Source organism: Tenebrio molitor, chromosome 2 (genome assembly GCF_963966145.1).
Source record: "Tenebrio molitor chromosome 2, icTenMoli1.1, whole genome shotgun sequence".
Classification (NCBI taxonomy): domain Eukaryota; kingdom Metazoa; phylum Arthropoda; class Insecta; order Coleoptera; family Tenebrionidae; genus Tenebrio; species Tenebrio molitor.
The window spans coordinates 27382473-27406489 of NC_091047.1; the positions used below are offsets into that span (position 1 = coordinate 27382473).

General features: G+C 33.9%; 2 protein-coding genes across 5 annotated transcripts in view; one reads left to right on the top strand and one right to left on the bottom strand.

Moving 5' to 3' along the window:
* Fs (Follistatin) overlaps positions 1-24017 on the bottom strand; it is a 102845-nt gene that overhangs the window by 47800 nt on the left and 31028 nt on the right. For all 4 annotated transcript variants that reach the window (XM_069038232.1, XM_069038231.1, XM_069038230.1 and 1 more), the window contains one exon: positions 20994-21155. In XM_069038232.1, the coding sequence (XP_068894333.1) occupies positions 20994-21069 (76 nt within the window). In that variant the 5' untranslated portion in view covers positions 21070-21155. The remainder of the gene's footprint in view (positions 1-20993; positions 21156-24017) is intronic.
* On the top strand, positions 5126-9136 carry LOC138124039 (uncharacterized). The gene is made up of 2 exons (XM_069038953.1): positions 5126-8030; positions 8728-9136. The coding sequence occupies exon 1, from the start codon at positions 6200-6202 to the stop codon at positions 7118-7120; it is 921 nt and encodes a 306-aa protein (XP_068895054.1). The 5' UTR covers positions 5126-6199; the 3' UTR covers positions 7121-8030; positions 8728-9136.

Sequence of the window (24017 nt, forward strand, 5' to 3'; positions counted from 1 at the left end):
TATGCAATCGGGAAAGGTCGATCGTAAATCATACGGCCAGCTATAAATTACATCGTGTTTAAGTTTACTTATTATATTTATGCACTGTTTCACTTAGGTTTTTTTTATTTTTTAGTCATTTCTGTGGGTAGGTAAGTTGTCACCTCTGATGAAAATCAGTTTGACACGTACGGATTGCAATTTACAATCTATTTAACCGATCAAGTCTGGTAGTGATAAATGGTGCTTGCTCCGCTATTTATTTTTAATTTGTCAAATTGTAACATAAATACGAAGCAATAACAAATTGAGCAAAACAAAAAATTATCCCACAATGTGTTATAGAACATCAACCTTTAGTTATAAGAATTTTATCATAGAATGGAAATGTAAGCTTATTATTTGATTTTATTTATTATCTTCATTCTCCGAAAACAAAAGGGCAATCAACCCCGACACAAACCAAAATTCTTTGTCTTATATTTATACAAATGTGTAATATCAACAATTATGTCCACTTGAACTATAAACTTGTAAACAGAGAATTTGGTCGCGCGAACACTTACATTTTCACACCGCTTATCACTCATTCAAAATATATATAAACCATCACTCTCGACAAGACACTAAATTACGATTATAACTTTTAATTCATTCCTTCGAATTCCATTATTGTTAACACTTCGTTAATACTTATACATCAATACAATATAAAATCGAGTATTTTGAGTAATAAACACATTAAGAAGAAAAGTGCATTTGTCTCTCCACTACGAGGTCTCATAACACTGGTGTCAGAAGTTGGATCCCTGCTAAAACGAAGAAATCGTGCAGATTCTATCCCAAAATTTTTTGAAGATTCCTCAAAGGCTCATCAGGAAATCCCTGGTCATTGACTGTCTTCTTTTCCCGTAAGTAGAGAGATTTTTTTTCTCATTTGCTTTGCGTACTCTGGTGATTACTCATAATGCCTGATTCAAATACTCCTCAAACTCCCATTCAAAATAATCCTCCAATGCATAATTTTGCTGACATACGTGCCATGATCCCTGATTCATTTTCGGGAAAGAAAAGTGAATTCTATGATTTCCTCCAAGATTGCGAAAATGCACATGGCTTGTGTCAAGGTTCACAAAAAGAATTAATACTAGCATTTATCGTTTCAAAATTAAAAGGTTCAGCTCGCTCTCAAATTAGAGAAAAAGAATTTCGTAACTGGCATGAATTAAAAGATGTTCTTATTAAAGCCTTTGCCGATAACAAAGATTTAACACAGTTGATGGAAGAACTAAGTAGCATCAAACAAAACAGAAACGAATCGGTTCATTCATTTTATACTAGATTAGAACAAATTCAAACACGCGTTTTAAACTCTGTAACATTGCAATATTCTAACGACGCAAACTTGATTGGTCGGACACAAACAATTCGCGACATTGCATTACAACGTTTTATTTTGCATTCATCAGACGAAATTTCTATGGCTCTACGTCGGTCAAAACCAAAAACTCTGTCAGACGCTCTATCAGAAGCACTTTTAGAAGAAAAATATCTCAGAGCACGACAAAATAATCCAAAAACATGTAATTTTTGTAATAAACCTGGTCATTATTTTAAAGATTGTCGTTCGAGGAAACATAATAACTCGTCATCTACGAATAATATCAATTTCAATCAAAACGGATCAAACTCAAAAACAAGTCCAAATCACGAAAACCAGAACTCTCCAAAAATATGTAATTATTGCAAAAAAATTGGACATTTAATTAACGAATGTAGAAAACGCGAGTATAATAATCGTCACAAAAATCGACAATTTAATTCTACTTCCCAACGAAAAGAAACAAATCAAAATACGCATAATTCACCTGATCAACAAGAAATTCATTTAAACTCTCTTCAGTCCCAGGTGTCGACCGTGCCTGTAGGACAGTATCTAAATTCAAACGGCGACTCCAAATTTAAAAGTGTCAATGACAAGCCATTCAATAATGGTTATCATCACACAAACAAATCATTAAATGGGAATAATCCACCTCATTCACAGCATTATCACTCTGCCAACAATCAATATGTACAAAATAATGCCAATTCTTAAAATTCTTCTAAATCGGTTGACGTCTTTTTATCAAAAAGTGACAATATTTCTTATGTAATTATTCCCCATGAAGGAAAAAATGGAATAGTAAAATTTAAATTTTTATTAGATACAGGCGCTAATGTGTCTCTTATTAGAACGGAAAAATTAAAACAAACAAATTTATTCTACAATCCAAATGAAACTTTAACTTTAAATGGCCTCAGCGCAAATGCATCAGTCAACACGATCGGAAGTGTAATATTAAAACCTCAATTAAACAACCACCAACTTGATATGAAATTTCATATAGTTAAAGAAAATGCCAATATCCCTTTTGACGGACTCCTTGGAAATGACTTTTTGAAAAAACAAGAAGCTCAAATTGATTACAATAAATTACAACTAAAAATTAAAGATTCTCCTTGTCCACTACAAATTTATCTTAATTCAAATCCAAGAAGTGAATCCACTTATTTTCTAGCACCACGGTCTGTAACCAAAATTGAAGTCGGAATATTAAACAAAAATATTACAGAAGGTATAACTCCCGAAATCCCCATATGCGATGGAGTTTATCTTGCTAAAGCAATTTTAAAGGTGACTGAAAATAATACAGCTTTCACTACAATTTTAAACACTTCTGAAAAGAAAATTCGAATAGACAAATTAAATTTGTATTTAGATAATTTTTCGGACAACAATTGTTTTCACTTAGACATTAACACAGAAAATAAACAATCTGAAAATTTAACTAACAGATCTAAACTATTACAAGAAAATCTACGCTTAAATCATTTGAATCTAGAAGAAAAGAATTCAATATCTGAAATTTGTGAATTTTTCACTGATATTTTCCATTTACCAGGAGACAATTTAACGTACACTACGAAATTAGAACATGAAGTCAAAACTTCCAATCCAAACCCAATATCAACAAAAATCTATCGGTTTCCAAAAATTCACCAAATAGAAGTAAAAAAACAAATTGACAAAATGTTAAAACAAGAAATAATTCGACCATCTATCGTCCTTACAATAGCCCTCTCTGGGTAGTTCCAAAAAAATCCGATGCCTCCGGTCAACGCAAATGGCGTGTGGTTACCGATTATCGAAAATTAAACAATTTTACTGTGGGAGACTCCTTCCCATTGCCTAACATTGACGACATACTAGATCAGCTCGGACATTGTAAATATTTCACAACTTTAGATCTTGCTTCCGGATTCAATCAAATTCCTGTCAAACCCGAAGATATAGAGAAAACAGCATTCTCAACATCTGATGGTCATTATGAATATTTACGAATGCCATTCGGATTAAAAAATGCTCCTGCCACCTTTAGTAGACTAATGAACTTAGTATTAAGCGGTTTACAAGGTAGCCAATGTTTTACATATCTTGACGACGTTATTATATACGCATCATCTCTTGAAGAACACAATAATAAATTGAAAAATGTATTTAACCGTTTCAGAACTAACAATTTAAAATTACAGCCAGATAAATGTGAATTTTTACACAAAGAAATAAGCTATCTAGGCCATATTATTACCGAAAATGGAGTAAAACCAAACCCAGAAAAAATTCAAGCAGTCGTAAAATATCCAGCACCTACCAATGTAAAAACCATAAAACAATTTCTTGGTTTGTTAGGATATTACAGAAAATTTATAAAAGATTTTGCTTTGCTTGCAAAACCTTTAACATATCTTCTGAGAAAGGATATCCCTTTTATTTGGGGACCCGAACAAGAAAAATCATTTAACAATCTCAAAGAAACTTTAACAAAACAACCAATTTTGCAATATCCAGACTACACGAAACCTTTCACATTAACCACTGATGCTTCTAATTTCGCAATCGGCGCCATATTATCACAAGGTGAAGTAGGCAAAGATCTACCTATAGCATATGCTTCGCGAACTCTAAATAATGCTGAATGTCATTATAGTACAACTGAAAAAGAACTGTTAGCTATCGTATGGGCGACAAAACATTTTCGACCATATTTATATGGACAAACATTCAAAATAATTACCGATCACCGACTTTTAATTTGGCTTTTTAATTGCACCGATCCATCCTCTCGATTAATTCATTGGCGACTAAAACTCGAAGAATACGATTATGAAATTTTTTATAAACCTGGACGAATTAATTCCAACGCAGATGCTTTATCTCGAAACCCTGTACTGTTAAACAACACAAGTGAAACAGCTGATACTTATGACAATTTCATTCGATTTCATTATGAAAATCAATAATTAATTGAAATCCCATGTCTTCAAACTAACCTTTTTTCAAAAAACCCAAATGCCATATTCATATCGAAAGATTTAGATGAAAGTAACTTATATTTCGAAACATTAAGTCAAATCCAAGATTTAGTTTCAATTCCTCCAGAAATAAATCTGTATGATACGATAAATTTAACAAACACAGTTACTAAACAACAGACATTTTTATTGTTCACTCATCTAAACCATTTTGATGTTCCCACCTATAAAGACCTCTTTTACACTTTGATTAACCTAAGAAATAAAGTAACTAAAACAGATCTTAAAGAAATTTACATTACCAATCCAACACTTTACAATAAAAATTTAAAGCAAGATATGATTCATGAATTAATTTATTTCATATTTCAATCAACTCAAATCAAAGTTTTTCTGGTAGATAAAACAAAAATTCAACCGAAAACAAAAGACGAAATCACAAAAATTTTAAAAGAACATCATTCCACAAGCATAGCTGGACATAAAGGTTTTTCAAAAACATATAAATCAATCAAGGAACTATATAAATGGATTAATATGAAAAATGATATCAAAAAATTTATAAAGAGTTGTATTCACTGTCAAATTAATAAAGTCAATCGTCACCCAACTAAAGCTCCAATGGAGATAACTGCCAAGCAACCTTTTGAAAAAATATTTTTAGATATTGTAGGTCCTTTACCCATAACCGAAAATGGTAATAGATTCATACTAACATTTCAAGACGATTTAACGAAATTTTCTTACGCTCAAGCTATAACAAATCACGAAGCAAAAACAATCGCAGAATAGTTATTTACGAACCAAGTGCGGGAAGACGATGTTCCCGCATGAGCGCATTTTTTAAAGCACGAGCGACGAAGGAGCGAGTGCCTTTAATTAATGCGCGAATGAACGGAAGATGTCTTCACGCAAGTGGTTCGTACAATATTTTTTGTACGAAAATTAAATTAAAATTTTTTGTTTTAATACATTAAACATAAACGAACATAAAACCAAGTAGGCAGTGATCTTTGGTTATTGGAAACAATTGCTTCACTTGATATTTCAATTTTTGCAATAATTTGTGAATTTTGTAGGAACAATTTTCAACGATTATAAATCTTTCCGTAATTTTTTAATGGAGGAAAACCCAGGGAAGTTGTATTTTATGAACTAAATTTTATTATTATCAAGACAGATTTTTTTTTGAATGCCTCAAACGGCCAGTGTTTTTTGCAATTTTTACATTCGAGTCGACCGGGAAGCACTCGTTTTGGAGCGAGCGTTGGATGTTGGAAGCGTTGCTTTCAAGGCTATGAGTACAAAAAAATTATTTCAATTTATCATGATCTTCGGAATCCCTAAATCTATTGTAAGCAAAATCGGGCTCTGACAACATCCAAACGCTGATAAGGAGCTGCGGGAATCCAATAGGTACGACTCGCCCGCTTACCCCTCGGGATACTTGGCTCGGGAGGGCACCTGCTTGAAGTGGTTGGCGTCATGATAACGTGGGAATCCAATAGGACACACCCGCCTAACCCCGCATTATCATCTAGCTTTGTTTATATTACACCGTGTTGGGGTGAAAAGGAATTTTAGTTTAGTTTAGAAACACATGTTAACAAGAGATCACCTCTCATTTTTGTATTAGAATTGTTAATTACCGTATTGACGTGTTAATAAACTTTATAATTGCTTTATAATTTAAAGATTTCTTACAAAATCAGAAGTGGGATTATACCCCAAGTACGCGCCGAACGAGTGAAAACAGACATAAGCCGTTCTTGTGCCAATTTAGTGACAAGTTAGTTAAGCAGTTCTTGTGCGAAGTGACAGAACAAAACGATCAGTAGTGACGTAGTGACGTAACCAGACAGCTATGGGAAAGACGTCGAAACGCCGGCGACGTGCCTCATCCACGTCGTCTTCTGGTTCGTCATCGTCTGAGTCAAGCTCCTCCAGCTCCTCAACGGGCGATAAAAAGCAGATTAAGCAGCTGAAGAAGCAGCTCTCTTCCTTGCAAAAGAGAATTGGCAGTGCTTCTTCCGGATTGAAGGTGACAATCGACGAGACGCTGATTCCGATGTTTGACCCAGGTACCGACAATCAAAATGCATCTGACTGGGTGAGAAAAGTTGATGATCTTATGAGTTTTTACGATTGGAACGAGAGGATTGTCGTGAAAATGGCCACCAATCGTTTACGAGGAAATGCGCGTAAATGGTACGATTCTCTCCCAAGTCCGTGTTTGAAATGGCGCGAAATGAAATGTCTAATAATTAAGAATTTTCCAACGCCGGTTCAATTCGGTCGACATTTAGTTGACGCTGCGAATTACGCGCCGCAACCAAATCAAACCCTCAGCGACTACTGTTTTGAAAAAGTGTCCAAATTAAATCAATTGAAATTAGATATTCCGCCGGAATATATGATCGACAGCATCATTGAGGGTATCAACGACGAAAACTTGAAATTGTCGCTGCGAGCGGCCTCTTTTAAGACGGTCGGTGAGGTCGCAAGTTATCTACGCAATATCCCAAATCGGGGCGGCGGAGGGGTTTCGTCGGCACCACCCTCCAGAAGTACGACTGGGATATCGCATAAGAATTTTAATAGATTTGGCCTTGGCAATTCTTCTAAATACGACCGCAAAGACGAACTCAACCACTCAAACCATCTTTCATGCTTTAATTGCCGTGGAAGTCACATGGTCCGTGATTGCCCTAAGCCGCTAATTGAATGTGTTCGATGCAGGAAGTTAGGGCATAGAGAAGAAAATTGCCAGTTGGCGAAAATATAATGTCATTTAACGTAGTAAATTAATACGTTATCAAATCTAGCTCAAGTTAATTCATAAAAAAAATATATATATATTTTCAATTCTTCCTTTCCGAGTGAGCTCTTGTTAGAATTGCCTATATTACAAAGTTCTGGTAAATAGTAAGGTACGCTGACCCTATCGAGAAGATACCAACCCCTTTTCACACCATACACGTTGACCACCTTGGACCATTCGTTACTAGTACGAAAGGAAACAAGTACGAGTATCTCCTAGTGATTGTCGACGGTTTCACTAAATTTACCCTGATTGAACCTGTGTGTGACCACCTTCCCGTTACGCGATAAAAGTTTCAACAAATTTAAAGTATTTGTTCGGTGTACCGCAAAGACTTATAAGTAACCGTAGTGTCAAAGACTTTTCAAAGATTTTGTACGAACTATAACATAACGCATGTGTTGCACGCCGTCGCCACTTCTCGATCCAATGGGCAATGTGAACGGTTTAACTTTAACCGAACCATCTTGGCCGCCTTAGTCACTGCTTCGGGTGAGAAGCCAAACGATAAGTGGGACACCGTCATGAAGCAAGTCCAGAGTGCCATCAATTGCACTCATAAGAAGTCTATTGGGATGACCCCAATGGAGGTGCTGGTGGGTTATAAGCCAACGGCCATGGCCGAGTCAAATGTTTTAGGTGAAGTCCAAGGAGAACTGGAATGACTTGATTGACATAAGATAAGACAACAAGTTTCAAATCGCATCAGCCAGGATCAAAAGAATCAAAAGGTTCGATTTCGTCATGCTGAAGACAGATTGGCCTGCAACCGGTACCAGACCTAAGAGAGGGCACGAAGGCCTACACAACGGTTGTTGCCATTGACAAATTGAAGCCATGGGTTATGTTACGAGATAGTCCAGACCAATGCAAGGTAAGCAAATGTCCAAGACTGACAAAGTGTCAGTAATATAAGTCAAAGTCTGACAAAGTGCCAGTAAAGCAAGTCAAAGTCTGACAAAGTGTCAGTAAAGCAAGTCAAAGTCTGACAAAGTGTCAGTAAAGCAAGTCAAAGTCTGACAAAGTGTCAGTAAAGCAAGTCAAAGTCTGACAAAGTGTCAGTAAAACAAGTTAAAGTCTGACAAAGTGTCAGCAAACCAAGTTAAAGTCTGACAAAGTGTCAGTAATCCTAGTCCGACAAAGTGTCAATAATCCTACCCTGACAAAGTGTCAATAATCCAAGTCTGACAAAGTGTCAGTAATCCAAGTCCAAGTCTGACAAAGTGTCAGTAACCCAAGTCTGACAAAGTGTCAGTAACCCAAGTCTGACAAAGTGTCAGTAATCCAAGTCCAAGTCTGACAAAGTGTCAGTAAGCCAAGTATAAGTCTGACAAAGTGTCAGTAAGTTAAGTTCAAGGCTGGCAAAGTGCCGGTATTTCAGCCCAAAGTCCTATAGAGAGTCAGTTGATCAAGTCCACTTCAAGACACAAAGGGGTGTCGATGGTATAAGCCAATGGCTGACGAAGTGTCAGTGCTACAAGTAAACCTGATAGGAGTTTCACAACTTCAGTATAAATTGATAGATGAGTATAATATTCTAATAATCTGTTCCTAATGAGGTTTGTCCACAGACGAACACGGAACAGTCCGAGGACGGCCTACGAAGTCAGGATGGTCGAGTGTAAGCAAAATCGGGCTCTGACAACATCCAAACGCTGATAAGGAGCTGCGGGAATCCAATAGGTACGACTCGCCCGCTTACCCCTCGGGATACTTGGCTCGGGAGGGCACCTGCTTGAAGTGGTTGGCGTCATGATAACGTGGGAATCCAATAGGACACACCCGCCTAACCCCGCATTATCATCTAGCTTTGTTTATATTACACCGTGTTGGGGTGAAAAGGAATTTTAGTTTAGTTTAGAAACACATGTTAACAAGAGATCACCTCTCATTTTTGTATTAGAATTGTTAATTACCGTATTGACGTGTTAATAAACTTTATAATTGCTTTATAATTTAAAGATTTCTTACACTATTGTAACAGACAACTCATCAGACTTCAAATCCGAATTAATGAAAGAAGTAAATTCCTTATTCAAAATTCGTGACATTACTACATCACCTTATCACCCTCAAAGTAATGGAGCCCTTGAAAGATCTCACTCAACATTAAAAGATTACTTAAAACATTTTATTAATAAATCTCAAACTAACTGGGACGAATTTGTAATAACTGCCATGTTTTCATATAATACATGCATCCATTCTACTACGCATTATACCCCATATGAATTAGTTTTCGCAAATAAAGCCATTCTACCTCACTCTATAACTAACGCACCTGATTTCCGATATTCGTATGAAGATTACCATCAACAATTAAAATTACGTCTAAATAAATCATTTGACATCGCTCGATCTAATATCATAAAAAGTAAAGAAAAATCAAAGATCAGATATGATATTACCACCAAAGATCTTCATCACTATAATATTGGCGATTTCGTTCTCGTATTAGACAAATCAAATAAACCCGGTCTAAATAAAAAAATTATCACCAACTTTTAAAGGGCCTTATGAAATTATACGAATCAATGAAAACCAAACTGTTACATTGAAAATAAAAAATAAATTCGTAACGTATCATAAAAATTTACTGAAACTATTTGTTGCAGACTCGTCCTAAACATGAAAAAAAATTTTATCCTTCAAATTCTACTTTTAATAATCACGGGGACGCTGTCCTTATCCGATCCATACACCATTACTCCTATCACAGACAAACCTGGTATATTTTATCAAAATCTTGGCAACGCGAAAATATACAATAGTTTCTTATCTTTACTTTCATTTACTAACCTAAGTTTATACCAAGAAAAATTTACTTTCATTAAAGATTTATATCCTAAGAGCATTGAAATCTGTAAAAAAATGTGAAAACTTTAACGGACAAGCTTATTCTTGCAATAGATTCCTACGATTTATTGAACTCCAAATAATTCAACTCAACAAAAAACTTGAGACGATAGCTCATTTGACTGAACACACAGTTCATACATCTCGTCAAAGAAGAGGTCTCTTTAACGGAATTTCTACTGGACTTAAATGGCTCATTGGTGCACCCGACGCAAATGATGCCGAATTTTATTCCGCTGCTATTAAAACACTTCAGAATAAAAATCGTGAAACTTTAACATTGATGCGACAACAAATTCATATCATGAATTCAGCTATCATTAGTTATAACAACTCTGTTCAATCTTTCAAAGAAATTGAGACCAAGCTGAATGCAAACATTAAAACATTCAATAATTTCACTAAATCAGTAACAAAAAAAGTAAATCAACTAATAATTGCAGAACGTGCTACAAGCCACATAGATTTATTATTACACCTAGTCTTAGAATTAAATGAAGAATTTGACGTAATAATTGCTTCAATTTTATTTGCCAAACAAAATATTTTACATCCATTCGCTGTAACTCCAATTAATCTTAGAAATGAACTAAGAACAATTCAACTGCAATCAAATTTCCAATTTCCAATATCAATCGAGGATGACACAAAATTTTCAAATTATTTCTCTTTAAGTAAAATTTCCGTAATATATGATAACCAAAATTTAATTTATGTAATCAAGATTCCTTTAGTCAATGATGAAAGCTTTGCATTGTACAAATTAGTACCATTGCCTTCCTCATCTAATCAATTAAACATTTTCTCCTACATTGATCCTCCAAACCCTTATTTGTTGTTGAGCGTGACGAGAGTACGTTATGGGCAGTTGCGAGATCTCTCTTCTTGCACAAAGCTCCCAGAATCAACCTTTATGTGCTTCGTACCTGTAATCTTCCTTTCTTCACAACGTCCTATCTGCGAAGTACGCCTTAGAACTGAAGACCTCAAGGACATACCATCTGATTGCAATACAAAATCTGTCAAAGCCAGCATGGAAATTTGGCACAATTTAAATCCCAACCAATGGATCTACGTTGTTTCAAGACCCGTACATGCAACAATATCTTGTCAACCCAACACCGAAAACATCATAGACGTCACACAAAAACGAGTAGGAATCTTTGAACTTCAACCAACATGTCGTTGCTACACTATGACAACTACCTTAGTAGCAAGTTCAAACATAACAAGAAACTTCACCAACTACATCCCAAAAATCAATATCAACCACGACAATTGCTGCATAGAGAAAGAAGATCTCCTTGAATCAACACAAATGCGACCTCTCCAATTTGATAACTCCGATCTCGATGCACTCCGACATGCCAAACACAAGCTTCAACAATTTGACGAAATCTTAGCCAAGGAAGTCAACAAACCATTTTTAGCTGAACACCATAGCATTTTTGGACTACTCATTGGAATATTAACTGTCTCCACCATCATCATCATAATTTGTAGCTGCTGTTCTAGGTACTGTTGTGACTGTACTTGGATCCCATATTTTGGAAAATTCTTGCCTTCTAAGTCTGGAAGTTTAATCGAATATTGTCGTAATAGCAAGAATCAAATTCGAAACAGTGTCGTGATGATTCCACATCCCATCAGCATGGCAGATCTTCGTGAGATTAGCACCGATGAAACAAACATATTCTCTGCATCTGATGCTGTCAATCGTCTTCTTCATCCTGTTACTGAAAACAACACCGTAACAAGAACAGAAGAAGAAAGACCACCTGTAGTCTCAAATCCATATAACCTCCGACCCAGAAACTCCACCAGTCGTGAAAAACTATCATAAATCCCATTTAAGTTTGACGCTCATCATCATCATCAAACCTTTTAAAAAGGGAGGTGTGTTATAGAACATCAACCTTTAGTTATAAGAATGTTATCATAGAATGGAAATGTAAGCTTATTATTTGATTTTATTTATTATCTTCATTCTCCGAAAACAAAAGGGCAATCAACCCCGACACAAACCAAAATTCTTTGTCTTACACATGTCTTACAAATGTGTAATATCAACAATTATGTCAACTTGAACTATAAACTTGTAAACAGAGAATTTGGTCGCGCGAACAGTTACCTTTTCACACCGCTTATCACCCATTCAAGATATATATATACCATCACTCTCGACAAGACACTAAATTACGATTATAACTTTTAATTCATTCCTTCGAATTCCATTATTGTTAACACTTCGTTAATACTTATACATCAATACAATATAAAATCGAGTATTTTGAGTAATAAACACATTAAGAAGAAAAGTGCATTTGTCTTTCCACTACGAGGTCTCATAACACTGGTGTCAGAAGTTGGATCCCTGCTAAAACGAAGAAATGATGACGACAATGACAATCAAAGTGCTCATTTTTTTTAAGTTTTTAAAAGGGAACAATGCAATTTAAGGAAATTGATGCTAATACAGTTCAAAATAAAAACAAGTTTTAAGGTTCGTGAAATTTTTATTTTTATGTAATATGGAGTTTATGACCAACAGTATAACTAAAGAACATTTATCTTGTTGCAACGAGGATAAATATCTAACTTTTTTCACAGTGTTCGGCCAAAACATTTATCAGAGCATTTGGAATCTATTCATTTATTTAAAATGTAGATTATCCAGTTGCACAGCTATTATTGAAGTAAGGTTAGATACCTGATTCCTAATCCGTCGGGAGTTCACAATCGACTCTTCAACGCCAACCAACTATAGCATGTAAATACCAAAAAAAAGATGTTTTTTGGAACGTATTACATAATTTTATACATAGTATCCCCAAAAAAGAAGACGACTCCATAACTCTCTTAAGAAAGCTACGGACTCGTCTCTTTTTTTTTGGGATAAATTTTAAGATGGATAATAAATTACCAGACGTTTCAATATTCATCTAAATTTGCATCTCGAGGTTCTTATTTGCAGTAATTGACTGCAACTTGGCAGTGCACTCGAGCACCCCTCTCGTTAATTGCTCGAGCGTCGAGTGTCATCTCAGTTGGCGTCTCGTTTTGTCAATAAACCTGTCACCTTCACCAAAATAGTCCCCAGGTTTCACAACCTATCGGTAATCTCCGCACAAGTCGAAAAAACGCCATCTATAATTAGCGCGCGTAACCTGTTGGACGTTCTAAATCAAATAACTAGACGGATGTTTGCCTTGGTCGGTTTATTCCGGTGGAGTGAAGGAAGAAAGTAAGTGCATTTTCTATTTATAAAAGACATATCATAATATTATGATGAATATCTGCCACACGATACACGTCTTTCGTTGTTTACCGTCGGCGTGCTTTGTTTTGACAAGCGGCTTCGGGTGACACTGTCATCAATTTAAAAGAGATGTCGCAATTTGTATCGAATCATTGGTTTACTCCTCCTCAACGGTTTTGTTTTCGCCGACGGAACAATCTCGTCGAAAGCTCTCGACCCGGCCGGGAAAAAAGCTCTCGTCGCCGGCTCGTCAAACTTGGAGCGTTTCCGTAAGAGTCAAAGCTCGGATCCGCGTTAGACACGCTTCGATTCACAACACACATGACACAAATTCGCTCTAAATTATTCATGGGCGATAATAAATATGCAAATTAATTTAACGTATTATACACAAATCCCCGCTCATGACGCGTGTTACGCCAAGACGGGACAAATGCACCGAGAGTACATCTAAATAATCCTAAATGTGATTTAAGACGTTTAGTAGCAAAACAAGGTTAAAACTTTGATTGAGTTGTATTGGTCGAGAACGAAAACAAATCAATTTGCGTGGAATTGATCATTCGAAAACTTCTTGATGTTTCCGACAATATTAAGGAAATCAAGTCAAGAGTTTTAGGTCGGGCATAAAAGAGATACTTAAGTGAGTTCAGGAATTTAATAAAAATCTAATGTAAACAAACAACACAAGTATTGGCTTTATTAACCGAATTACTGCCTTCAATATTTTCCAATACAATTTTACAATAAAATTCTATTCCTTACAAAAAAGCTATTTGTATCATAAACAATACGTTGAACTAAAGTATGTAATTGTTATTGTAAAATTCAGTTTAGTTGTTTATGAATTTGTGAAGGGTCTAGTATTGTCAGTTCTTATAATTATTCAATAATAGGAATAAATAATACAGTGGCTATAAGACATTTAACACTTCTCCATCTACCTTATTTTCTGCTGTTTGATTCCATTTGAAGGTACTTTGTTGTCTTTGTTTTTTCCTCTTTTTCGATATTCGACATAATTTTTTGTACTCAATTTTATTTTATTTTTACTAAATAATTATGTTATGGTGTCATCGTTTCTTTTACTATTATAATTTTTCAAGTAGACAATTCGTTTTCACGGCGCACAACTATGTAATAGTCTAATAGTATATTATGATACAAGTTTATAAGGAAGCCTTTAAAGCACGCGCGACGAGTGCTTTAAAAGCCCTTTTTCGCACGCATTTTAGTGTCAAAAACAGGGATTCTGATTCAGGTATAATAAAAAATTACGTATATAAATTACAATTAAATATTTAGTGATTTATTATTATTTCTGTGGCGGTCGTGAAAAAGTAGGTAAGTCAAATAATTTCAAAAATGAGTTAACGATGTTTAAATCATGGAATTAAATAATTCAGATTTTCACAGTTTAAAATTTACTTATATTGGAAGCAAGTACAGGTAGAAAGAAGTTTCTATTTAATTACAGGATTTTAGGAATGATGTGGAATATTGAATCGTTGCCCTGAAAAATTAACATTTTCGACTTACCTACCTATTTTTTCACGACCGCCACAGATTTATTATAGCTAATAAAAAATTTGTTTTTTAATTATTTAATAATAACGTGCGATCAATTAAAAAAAAATCGAGTTACCTGGATTGTGCTATTCTGATGCTTTGATTGGTTCAAACCACCATTTTCGCCTACTCTGACTTTTTTTTTTTTTTTTTTATCGCACGGTACAAATTTATACTTCTTTCCTGAAAAATTTGTCATACTTCGTACTTCTCAATTTTTAATTTTTCTCGTTAGACCAATGGAAAAATAAAAAACATGGCTATTATTACAATTATTCTTGTGAAAGCAGGTAAAATAAGAGTTTCCGGTATTATGACACTCTGGTTTATTTGCCAAGTCCGGCGACACCCACCGTGTTATAAAATGGAAAATATTTTGACGAAAATTAACGCCACCTGTCAAACGTTAATGATTAAGGGCACATAAATCAATGACAACAAAGAGGCGCTCCTGGCCAGTTCCAACGGACCGAAGCAACGAAGAAGCGCCTTACGTATTTCCGATCGTCTTCGTCGACTTATCCACGATAATTGGGATTTTGGCACAATCTAGATCCAACGCGATTAATTAAAAAATCAAGGGCTATTTAAGTTTGCTTTGAAGTTGTAATTTATTGATTCTCCAAGTGGACAACAGACGAGGAGAGTATTTATACGATTTTTCAGCTGGAGCAGACGATGAAGCGGTTGCGAAGGAGTGTGCAACAGGCTAGTTTTTATTTTCATTCAAGCAAATTGAGTTCTACTTTTCTACTGATTTTTGTTTTTTTTTTTAACCGGTGATACACTGCAAGTAAAATTTAGAGTGAGTGAGAGTACATACAGGGTGTAGTAGAGTATGGTATATATTCAAACCCTGCATTATGCAAACCCTGAACGTATCTTTAAGCGTAGGTATTTAAAACAAAAATTAGTGAGAAAAAAATTATGACATTCAAACCACTGAAATGCACTATTGAGGGCCGCTGACATTGGTATTAAAAAGTACACAAATAATGCATAATCTACACTCAAAGTCGAAAAGTTTTTATTTGTTGGATGTACAAATGATAAGCTCACCTCATTCTTAACAGTGGCCACAGTTACAAAATTTTCGAATTGCTCTTGTACCCACACGGTTAAACTTAGGACACTGAAATTTTTTTGAAGAAACTTTACTTGGGGATCAAATACAGGTTTAAATTAATATATACCATACTCTGTGTAAGACATTTGCAATTTTTTTATTTAGTTCTGTTTAAATTTAAAATAAAAAATGAACAGGGAGAGAGAGAATTTCAAAAAATATTAATGTACATATACAGCTGAATTAATACGACCAAGATCTAACAATATTTCAGTTGTTGAAAACAGTTAAATATTTTTTGAAAAATAATACTACATATTTCCGAAGTAATCTTGATAAATTCCTAATTTAAAGAAATGTTTTCTTGTCAGAAAAACCTTTCAGTAAAATCATTAAAACTTGTGCGGAAGCGAAGGTTTCGCGATGGTTTGGGGAGCATTAACTGTTATGAATATTTTCTTTTCAAAACAAATAAAAAAAAAGTATCCACTTGGGGAGCAGATATTTCTAAGTTGTTTCTGGTTACATAATTCACAATTGTGAAATATAAAAAGAGCAGGTTGATATTTGAAAATCAAGGAATGTAAAATACATAAGCAGAGAGGAATTTATTGAAATTTATGCGTTAAGAAAAAAATAGTTTATTTTTAAAGCAAACTTTCTCCAAACAGCCTTTATTTACATATTATTCCTTAGTTCATTATCTATTATTTTTTGCTTTTTTGCATAATATGGTATTCACACTACTTACCTATTACTTACGTTTATTATTATCTATTTGCTGAACAATTCATTAATCCGCGATAATCCTTTTTAATACTAAACTAATTTTTTATATTTTATTATTTGTCACGTGTCATTCTTGCATTCTTTGTACTCATTTTTGCTTTTTTTCTGAACTACGTTATGAGAAAATTAAAAAAAAAAAAATTAACAAGCAACTTTATCAGGAATAAAGACAGAAAAGTAAAATACTTTCACTTAAAAATTTTAATTTATAGGAAATCATGTTTCCAGATAATAGTTATTTATGCAACAAGTGAGTAAAGTCATACTTTTTTCACAAGAAGGAAAATTTGCTGCTCGAGCGAAGCGAGTGCGCAAATCCGTTGAGTAAAAAAAAGATACTTTACTAACGAGTTGAATACAAAAATTTTTTGGCGCCCGTAAGTTTAGATAACAATTTTTTCGACACTCTCAAAACTTGAAAATTTTCTCCTGGCCCACTCATGCCAAAAAAATCCCAATTTACATACGAACTCGTTAAAAAAACTACTAATTATGAATGAAAAATTTTATAATTGCGTTAAAAAATGACACGGCACTTTTTTTAACGCAAAATGCGTGCAAAAATGAACCGCTATGGCACCTTTTTTAAGGCTTCTTGACCGATTCAAAAATCACGTATTTTATGAACGCAAACAAATGAAAAAACGTGCACTTTTTTTGACGGACGTTAAAAAAATTAATTGGATACAATTTTTCACTTTTTTTGTGCCAATATTTTGGAAAAAATTGATATTGCTGACAAACTTAACGAGCAATGAATCTTTCTTTAGCAAATTTACACAAGGTAGTTATCTTAAAAAAAATACAGAATCTGTACATGTTATTCTCCGCCTTTTGGGTGTGATTAGATGTTCAGGTGGTTGTAAAAAATACTACAAGTTATTGTAAGTTTTTCAACCGATTACGATTATCGTATATCTAATACATAAAAATGAAATTCTGAATGGCTTGTATTTGCTCATTTTTGCTCTTTTGTTGAACACTTAAATGAAAAAAAAAACAATACTAATATAATATCTATAGGGTGTTATCGAAACGCATTTTCAAAAAAGTGTGATCTATTAAAAATTAATAAAAGAAAAAATTTTCACATCACTGGAAAAAAAATGTGTAATTCATTTATTTTTGTTGAATCCTAGGTGCCATAAAATGACAACTCACGTGAAAATTACTCATTGTGGTTGTTGATAAAAAACAGTAACAGGGAATTTTGGGGAAATTTTCAGTTTCAAACTTATTGTAAATTTTATTGGTTTATGACTAGTTACCATTTTTTGTACGTGCATTTTTAAAGGTACTCTAGATAATTAAAGATTGTTTGCACTCTGAAATAACAATAGATAAAGAAAGTGAAAACTAAAATACTAACATTATGACTAACTCTGGAGGAAAGTATGAAATAAGAAAATTCTCATTAATTTTAGCAATTCATTTGAAATTCCGGAAAGGAGGTTCAAAATTACTTCGTCTTAGTTAGTTTCCTGTCATGTGTCTACTCCAGGAAATTGAAGAAGTTGGTAACGGATCTTTCAGAAATGTCTGAAGATTTTTGCTAGTCCGTCTTGCAACAGTTGGTAACTTTCTCTTATATTTCTTCCATTTCTTTCAAAATTCTACTACGGAGAAACATACCGCTCAAAGAGTTAAAAAATTAATTAAAATCGCTAATAAACTATTCTTAACAAAATTTACAAAATGTGATCCACAAATTATGTAAAAATATCACAGAATACAGTCCATTCAAAAATCAAAAAAACCACCAACGTCGCATTTTCCTCGATAATTACTATCGGCAACGCTGTCTAGTGTAAAATTTGTTGAGACTTGTAATTTTGAGGTTAAATGTATATTAAGTGTCTTGTTTTTCTGTTCATGTTTAAGCAAAAATAATAAGAATTAATAAATAAATGAAACGTGCTGCTAATAAAACAATATGAACGAAATTCACAGCAATTGAATTTTATTTTGAATCAAATAAATGTCATAATTTATAGTTACCAACCAACATAGTATGAAAAAATATCTAGCTAGGGTTTTTTAAATTTTACCAACCTAAAGCAACAGGTGGTGGTTTTTCGATTTTTGAATGGACTTTAGTTATTTATTATACAAGACGATAATATGTAGTTATTTGTGTATCAAGGCCCAAAAAATGCATCTTTTTCGTCCGAGTCTGGGTTTTCTAGTCGCGGCGAGCCAAAACTTGAAAACAGGCGATGACAAAAAGCACTTTTTGGCCGAGGTGTGTTCGTTTCGGCAAAAATTTTGAAAAACATGAATTAATTGTAAATTTTGAGACATGTAAATTTTGACAGATGTCAAGTTAGGTATATAAACTGAAAATTTTATATACTTAGTTATATACCACTTTTCATGTTATGTATCTCGGTAATCGAAGATGAAAAATTGTATTTTATCTTCGAGAGCGTTATGTATGGTAAACCCAGTCACCATTTTCTTCCATCCCATTTTTTAAAACTACATAGTATGTATGTAAATGTCAAAATTAACAATTATTTAGTTACGCCGTATGGTTTCAGAAATTTTGTTTTCCATAAGCGCCCTTTATCTTTTTCTGTTGATGATATTGTACAAAACCATAAAAAAAAAACTTTAGCATAATCCTTTTTGTTCAAACAAATTTGTAAAAGTTATAAAATATTTCTGTACGCTACAAATATAGCAGTTTTGTTAAATCATAATTCAGCTCATATCTCAAAAAAAGTCCTTTAAGGATTTGGTTAAACTTTAGAATTTTCAATTTTTTTGTCATTTCTGATTCCTTCTTCTTTACCTATATTCTTCAGTTTTTTTTTTAATTTCATAATAGAATCTAATATATTTTTAATTATCTCTAATTAATCTATATTTTTATTTAATAGAAATTATTTCACCACTGTAGCTTTCGAACAGGATCGTACTGCATGAAAAGATTCTTGCACATTTTAAAGCCAGATTTTCACCAAGCATTCTATTTACATTGATTTTTCTCTTAAAAGAACATCTACCTTAAACACAATAGCTTTCAAATACTTTCAAAAACTTTCATTATCGTCAACAGGTGTGGTGAGTCTCTTCAGTAGGTTGTCAGTTGCAGTTAAAAAAAAATCCCTGCGTCACTTGTGACCTCGTCGGAATACACAAACAAAATGGGACCACGTGTAGTTCCAAGAGGAGAACACACGTGTTACAAGTTTACGTTCATTTCCTTTAACTCACTCTTCATCGTCTTTTCTTTGATTTTTCATAGTTTAATTGATAAATATCGTAAAAATATCGTAAAACGGTTGGGTTTTCTCGTTCGGCCCAAACAGAAATTTCCCATCGCTTTCGCAAACACCGTCCCTGCTTGATTACAGCCGAGATCTGCAGCTTTGAATCCCGCAACTGTATAATTCCGATCGGAGTTTTTTATTTTTCCATAATAAGTACTTTGGAGAATCCGTTGCTACCTTTCCCTCCGCAAGAAATCGAGCGTAAGTTGTTAATTAAATTTAAAAAAATAACAGAAAACAATAATAAAGAACGCTCCCGGCGTACGTCTGCTACGGGTAGTTAGCCTTTCTTTAATTGTGAGCCTTAATTTATGTATAAAGTTTCACTTAATACACCAATTTGATACAATGTAGTGTGGCCATTACCAGCGTTACAATTAATTACAACTTTATCTGCACCACTCTGGTTATCGTATCGGTATGATGTATAATTATCTCCTGAAAAATGATTATCGAGTGGCGATCACGGCTCGGTAATTACTTACTCTCGACGAACGTTTTGTAAACTGAAAAATTTCACATAAAATAAAATAAAATTTAAATAGGTCGGCGGTACCGGCCGTAAAACCAGCCGTAAAACGCCTATAAATCGACTTAATATGCAGAATTATGTGCTCGATAAATCGAAAAAGTGCACCTTACGTCATTATTTAGAGCTAGTCCTGTTTGAATTCGAGCCGAAGGCCCCCGGGCGGCGGCGCAGTTACTGTCATTAGGAAGTGCATTCGCACACTTAAACGCCATTTTTAGAACCGACGGTGATTAATGTCCTTTCCCACATTATCCATCGATAAACTATAAATTAAAGTTTCTGCACGTTATAATTTAGACAATAAATGATTGATAAATTGCCGCTGTCGTTTTCACGCGAAATTTCAATGATGCGAGACGATGATAGATCGGTACTTTCGCTCGTAACGTCTAGCCTCGAAGTACTACCAGGTACTGATTTTTTTTCTTGGAGTTTAATTGTCGACCGTTGACTAGTCAAATAGGGGCCGTTTACGATTTTGACACACTTACCGACTGTAAATTGGAATTTGAGTAGGAGGTGGAGCACGAGCAGCAATTGAAATTTGACGATGAGTGCAGCATTCATTGCGATGGGGGCTTCTGTGGACGCGGGCTGGGCCGAGGCCCTCCTCAGTCAACACTTACATGCTATTAAGCATACACTTTGGTTATCTGGAACAGAAAAAGAACCCTTTAACACAATACAAATTTCAAAACTAGAATCAAAGGAGTAATAGTCATTTATGTTACTAGTGGGATAAAGGCATTATTATAATACGAGTGTGAAAATTGCACGGCGAAGTCGTAGATCGAGTCGAGAAATCACACGAGCGCCATTATAATGTTTTATTTATTGAAAATCGATTTTTTCCCTGAAATAATACATATTTGACATTTTGCATTAATTTAACAAGGTAGATTTGATTTGTTCAGTACTTTGGCAACTAACCAGTTTTGTTAAAACGTGGGTTCAATTTTTGTTAGATTGGTTGTGGATCTTTAAAAATTTGTAACAATTTTCGCAAACAAGACAAAGAAGAAGCAACAAATGTAGTTTCATCACTCTTGCCAGAAAGATCGAGACTGAAATACGAAAAAGGCTACAAATGCTTTGGTGAGTGGTGCAAAGAAAGGAAGTGTTGGGGTTTATTACATACTTAATGTTGTGGGCAATGATATCTATCAAGGAAAATGCGAATTTTAGCAACTTCCTACTTGCTTTTCTGAAAATGAAAGCAGAAAAGTACAGACCTAAGAAATCAAAAAGTTTACCTAAACATGATGTTATACAGTTTTTGCAAGAAACTAGCGATACAAAAAATTTGTTGACGAAGGTAAGACATTTATATCATCTTCACACATTTACAATTTTGATTTCAATGTTGCATTGATTTTTGGACTTGGAGGAAAGAGGAACTTACAAATCTGTTTTTGGAAAATGTTAAAACTGAGGGGCAGGTTTTCCATTTAATAATACCATTTAGGAAAATTTCTTGAGAAATTTTGGAAACACCCCTGAAGAATATAGTACTTTCTGGAGATCATCTACGTCACTATTTGTGGAATTTTTGAGGAGTTTTTACTTGTAAAGCGTTACGGTGGCTGGAGGTCGAACACAGTTGCTTAGGTATATTGAGTCTTCATGTAAAAACAAAATAATTACCATTGTTCTGAGAGAAAAGGAAACTTCAACAAACCAAAGATTGGGAATTATTAGCAAACATTTGTCAGACTTGACTTTGGCCGGCATTAATTTGTCTGAATGCAAAAAATGTGTAATTATTTTTTTTAATGATTATTTCCTTCATGTGTTTAGCAACCAATTGCGTGACAAATATTGACCAATCAAAACGAGAAAACAAAAAATAACCCGATAAAATTTCTCTAAAATGCACATGTGCAATAATTTGATAAAAAATGTCGGTACCTGATTTTTTTTTATTATTTTGAATAAAAAGGATTGGAAATAATGCGTTTGGTTTCATTCTATTCAGGAAATAATCAGCCGTATACCCCTCGTACAAAATTTTAATATCGGCAATTTTTTTGCTAATGAACGAAAACATCCATAAATGAGGTCAGTAGACCAATTATTAGCAAATAAGAGCACGAGACGAAGTCGAGGGCTTTTATTTGATAATAATTGGTCTTCTGACCGAATTTTGCACTTGGGATATAATATGTGATTAAATAACTTTTTTGTATTGTTAGTGGGTGTACTTAATTGGAATTTTTTTGTGTACTTTATACTTCAATGAGTTTTGCTTTTTTTTTTCATGGTTCACCTAATTAAAATAAGTTAGGTAATTACCTCATTAATGTGATAATGAACTTCATTACCTAGAGCAAAATCTGGTAAGAAGACATTCTAGGAGTAATCAAGAAGAAGAACCCTAGACCGGAGAGTAAAAGAAACAGAACGCGTCAACGCATTCAGAATGAAGCTTGTTCTGTAGATGAAGATGTGGTCAAATATTATTATATTTGATATTTGATATTTCTTTTTTTTTTAATTTTGACAGTTCTGTATCATTTGTAACTTTGCTATTGACATTATTAAACAGATGTAAATTGTAATCGTTTGTATTCATATTTTGATAATTTTTGTTATTGTATTTAGCGAATATTTGAAGTATGTCCAATGCTATTGAAAACGAAATGCATTGCTCACTTTCAGAATTGACGCAGATCGCGGCAAACTATGCACAATCTAATCCAACCTAAGATCCGAAAAGTATATGATTTCTACATTACATTTCTGATGAAAAGTATCTGACTACGAAGGTAAAAATTTCTGAGTTAGAGGAAGAATTATAAATTATTATTGTAAGTTATGATGTGTGACTGGCGCTTGTAGATGCAGTGAAATCACCAATTTGACATTGGGAGATAGTGAAGATTTCGGCTCTGCTATCTTAGTAAAAGTTCAGGATACTAAAAATTACAAATCGTGATCATTTACCATTTTGGGAAAGTTTTACCTGGAAATTTGCAGGAAGTACATCGGGTAATTTAGATAGCGTTGTAGACTTTACTAAGATTATCGAAAGTTCAAGTACGTGCATTAAAATTTGAAAACTGCAAATTTGAAAATTGTAACTGCAGGAAAAAGGAAATAAATAAGTTCATGTCCGATTTTTTTCGTGATCCGCTTGAAGATAAAATAACGGGCCTTCAAATAAATTTATATTTAGAGCAACCTATGGAAATTCAAGTGTTTGCAACATTTTTCCAGCGTAGAAAATTACACAAGAAACGCCTGACATTTTAACGAAATAAAATTAGGTTAGAAAATATTTTTAATTTTTGTAGTGCATTCTCCCTATTCCCCCTCGACGGAATATGACAATATGAAATTGGGAAAAAACTTACTATGTGACCTGTGTAACTCCAGAGAATAATTGGTTACCAACAAAAATTACTTTACACTGTTAACAGAATTAGAATATCGCCTACGCCTACTCTAAATATATATTTATTTGAAGACCCGATAGTTATATCATTCAGAGTAGAAGGTCTTTTTGTGCTTCACCC

Coding starts and splice junctions, on each gene's coding strand:
- LOC138124039 (XM_069038953.1), top strand. CDS start 6,200: ATGGGAAAGACGTCGAAACGCCGGCGACGTGCCTCATCCACGTCGTCT.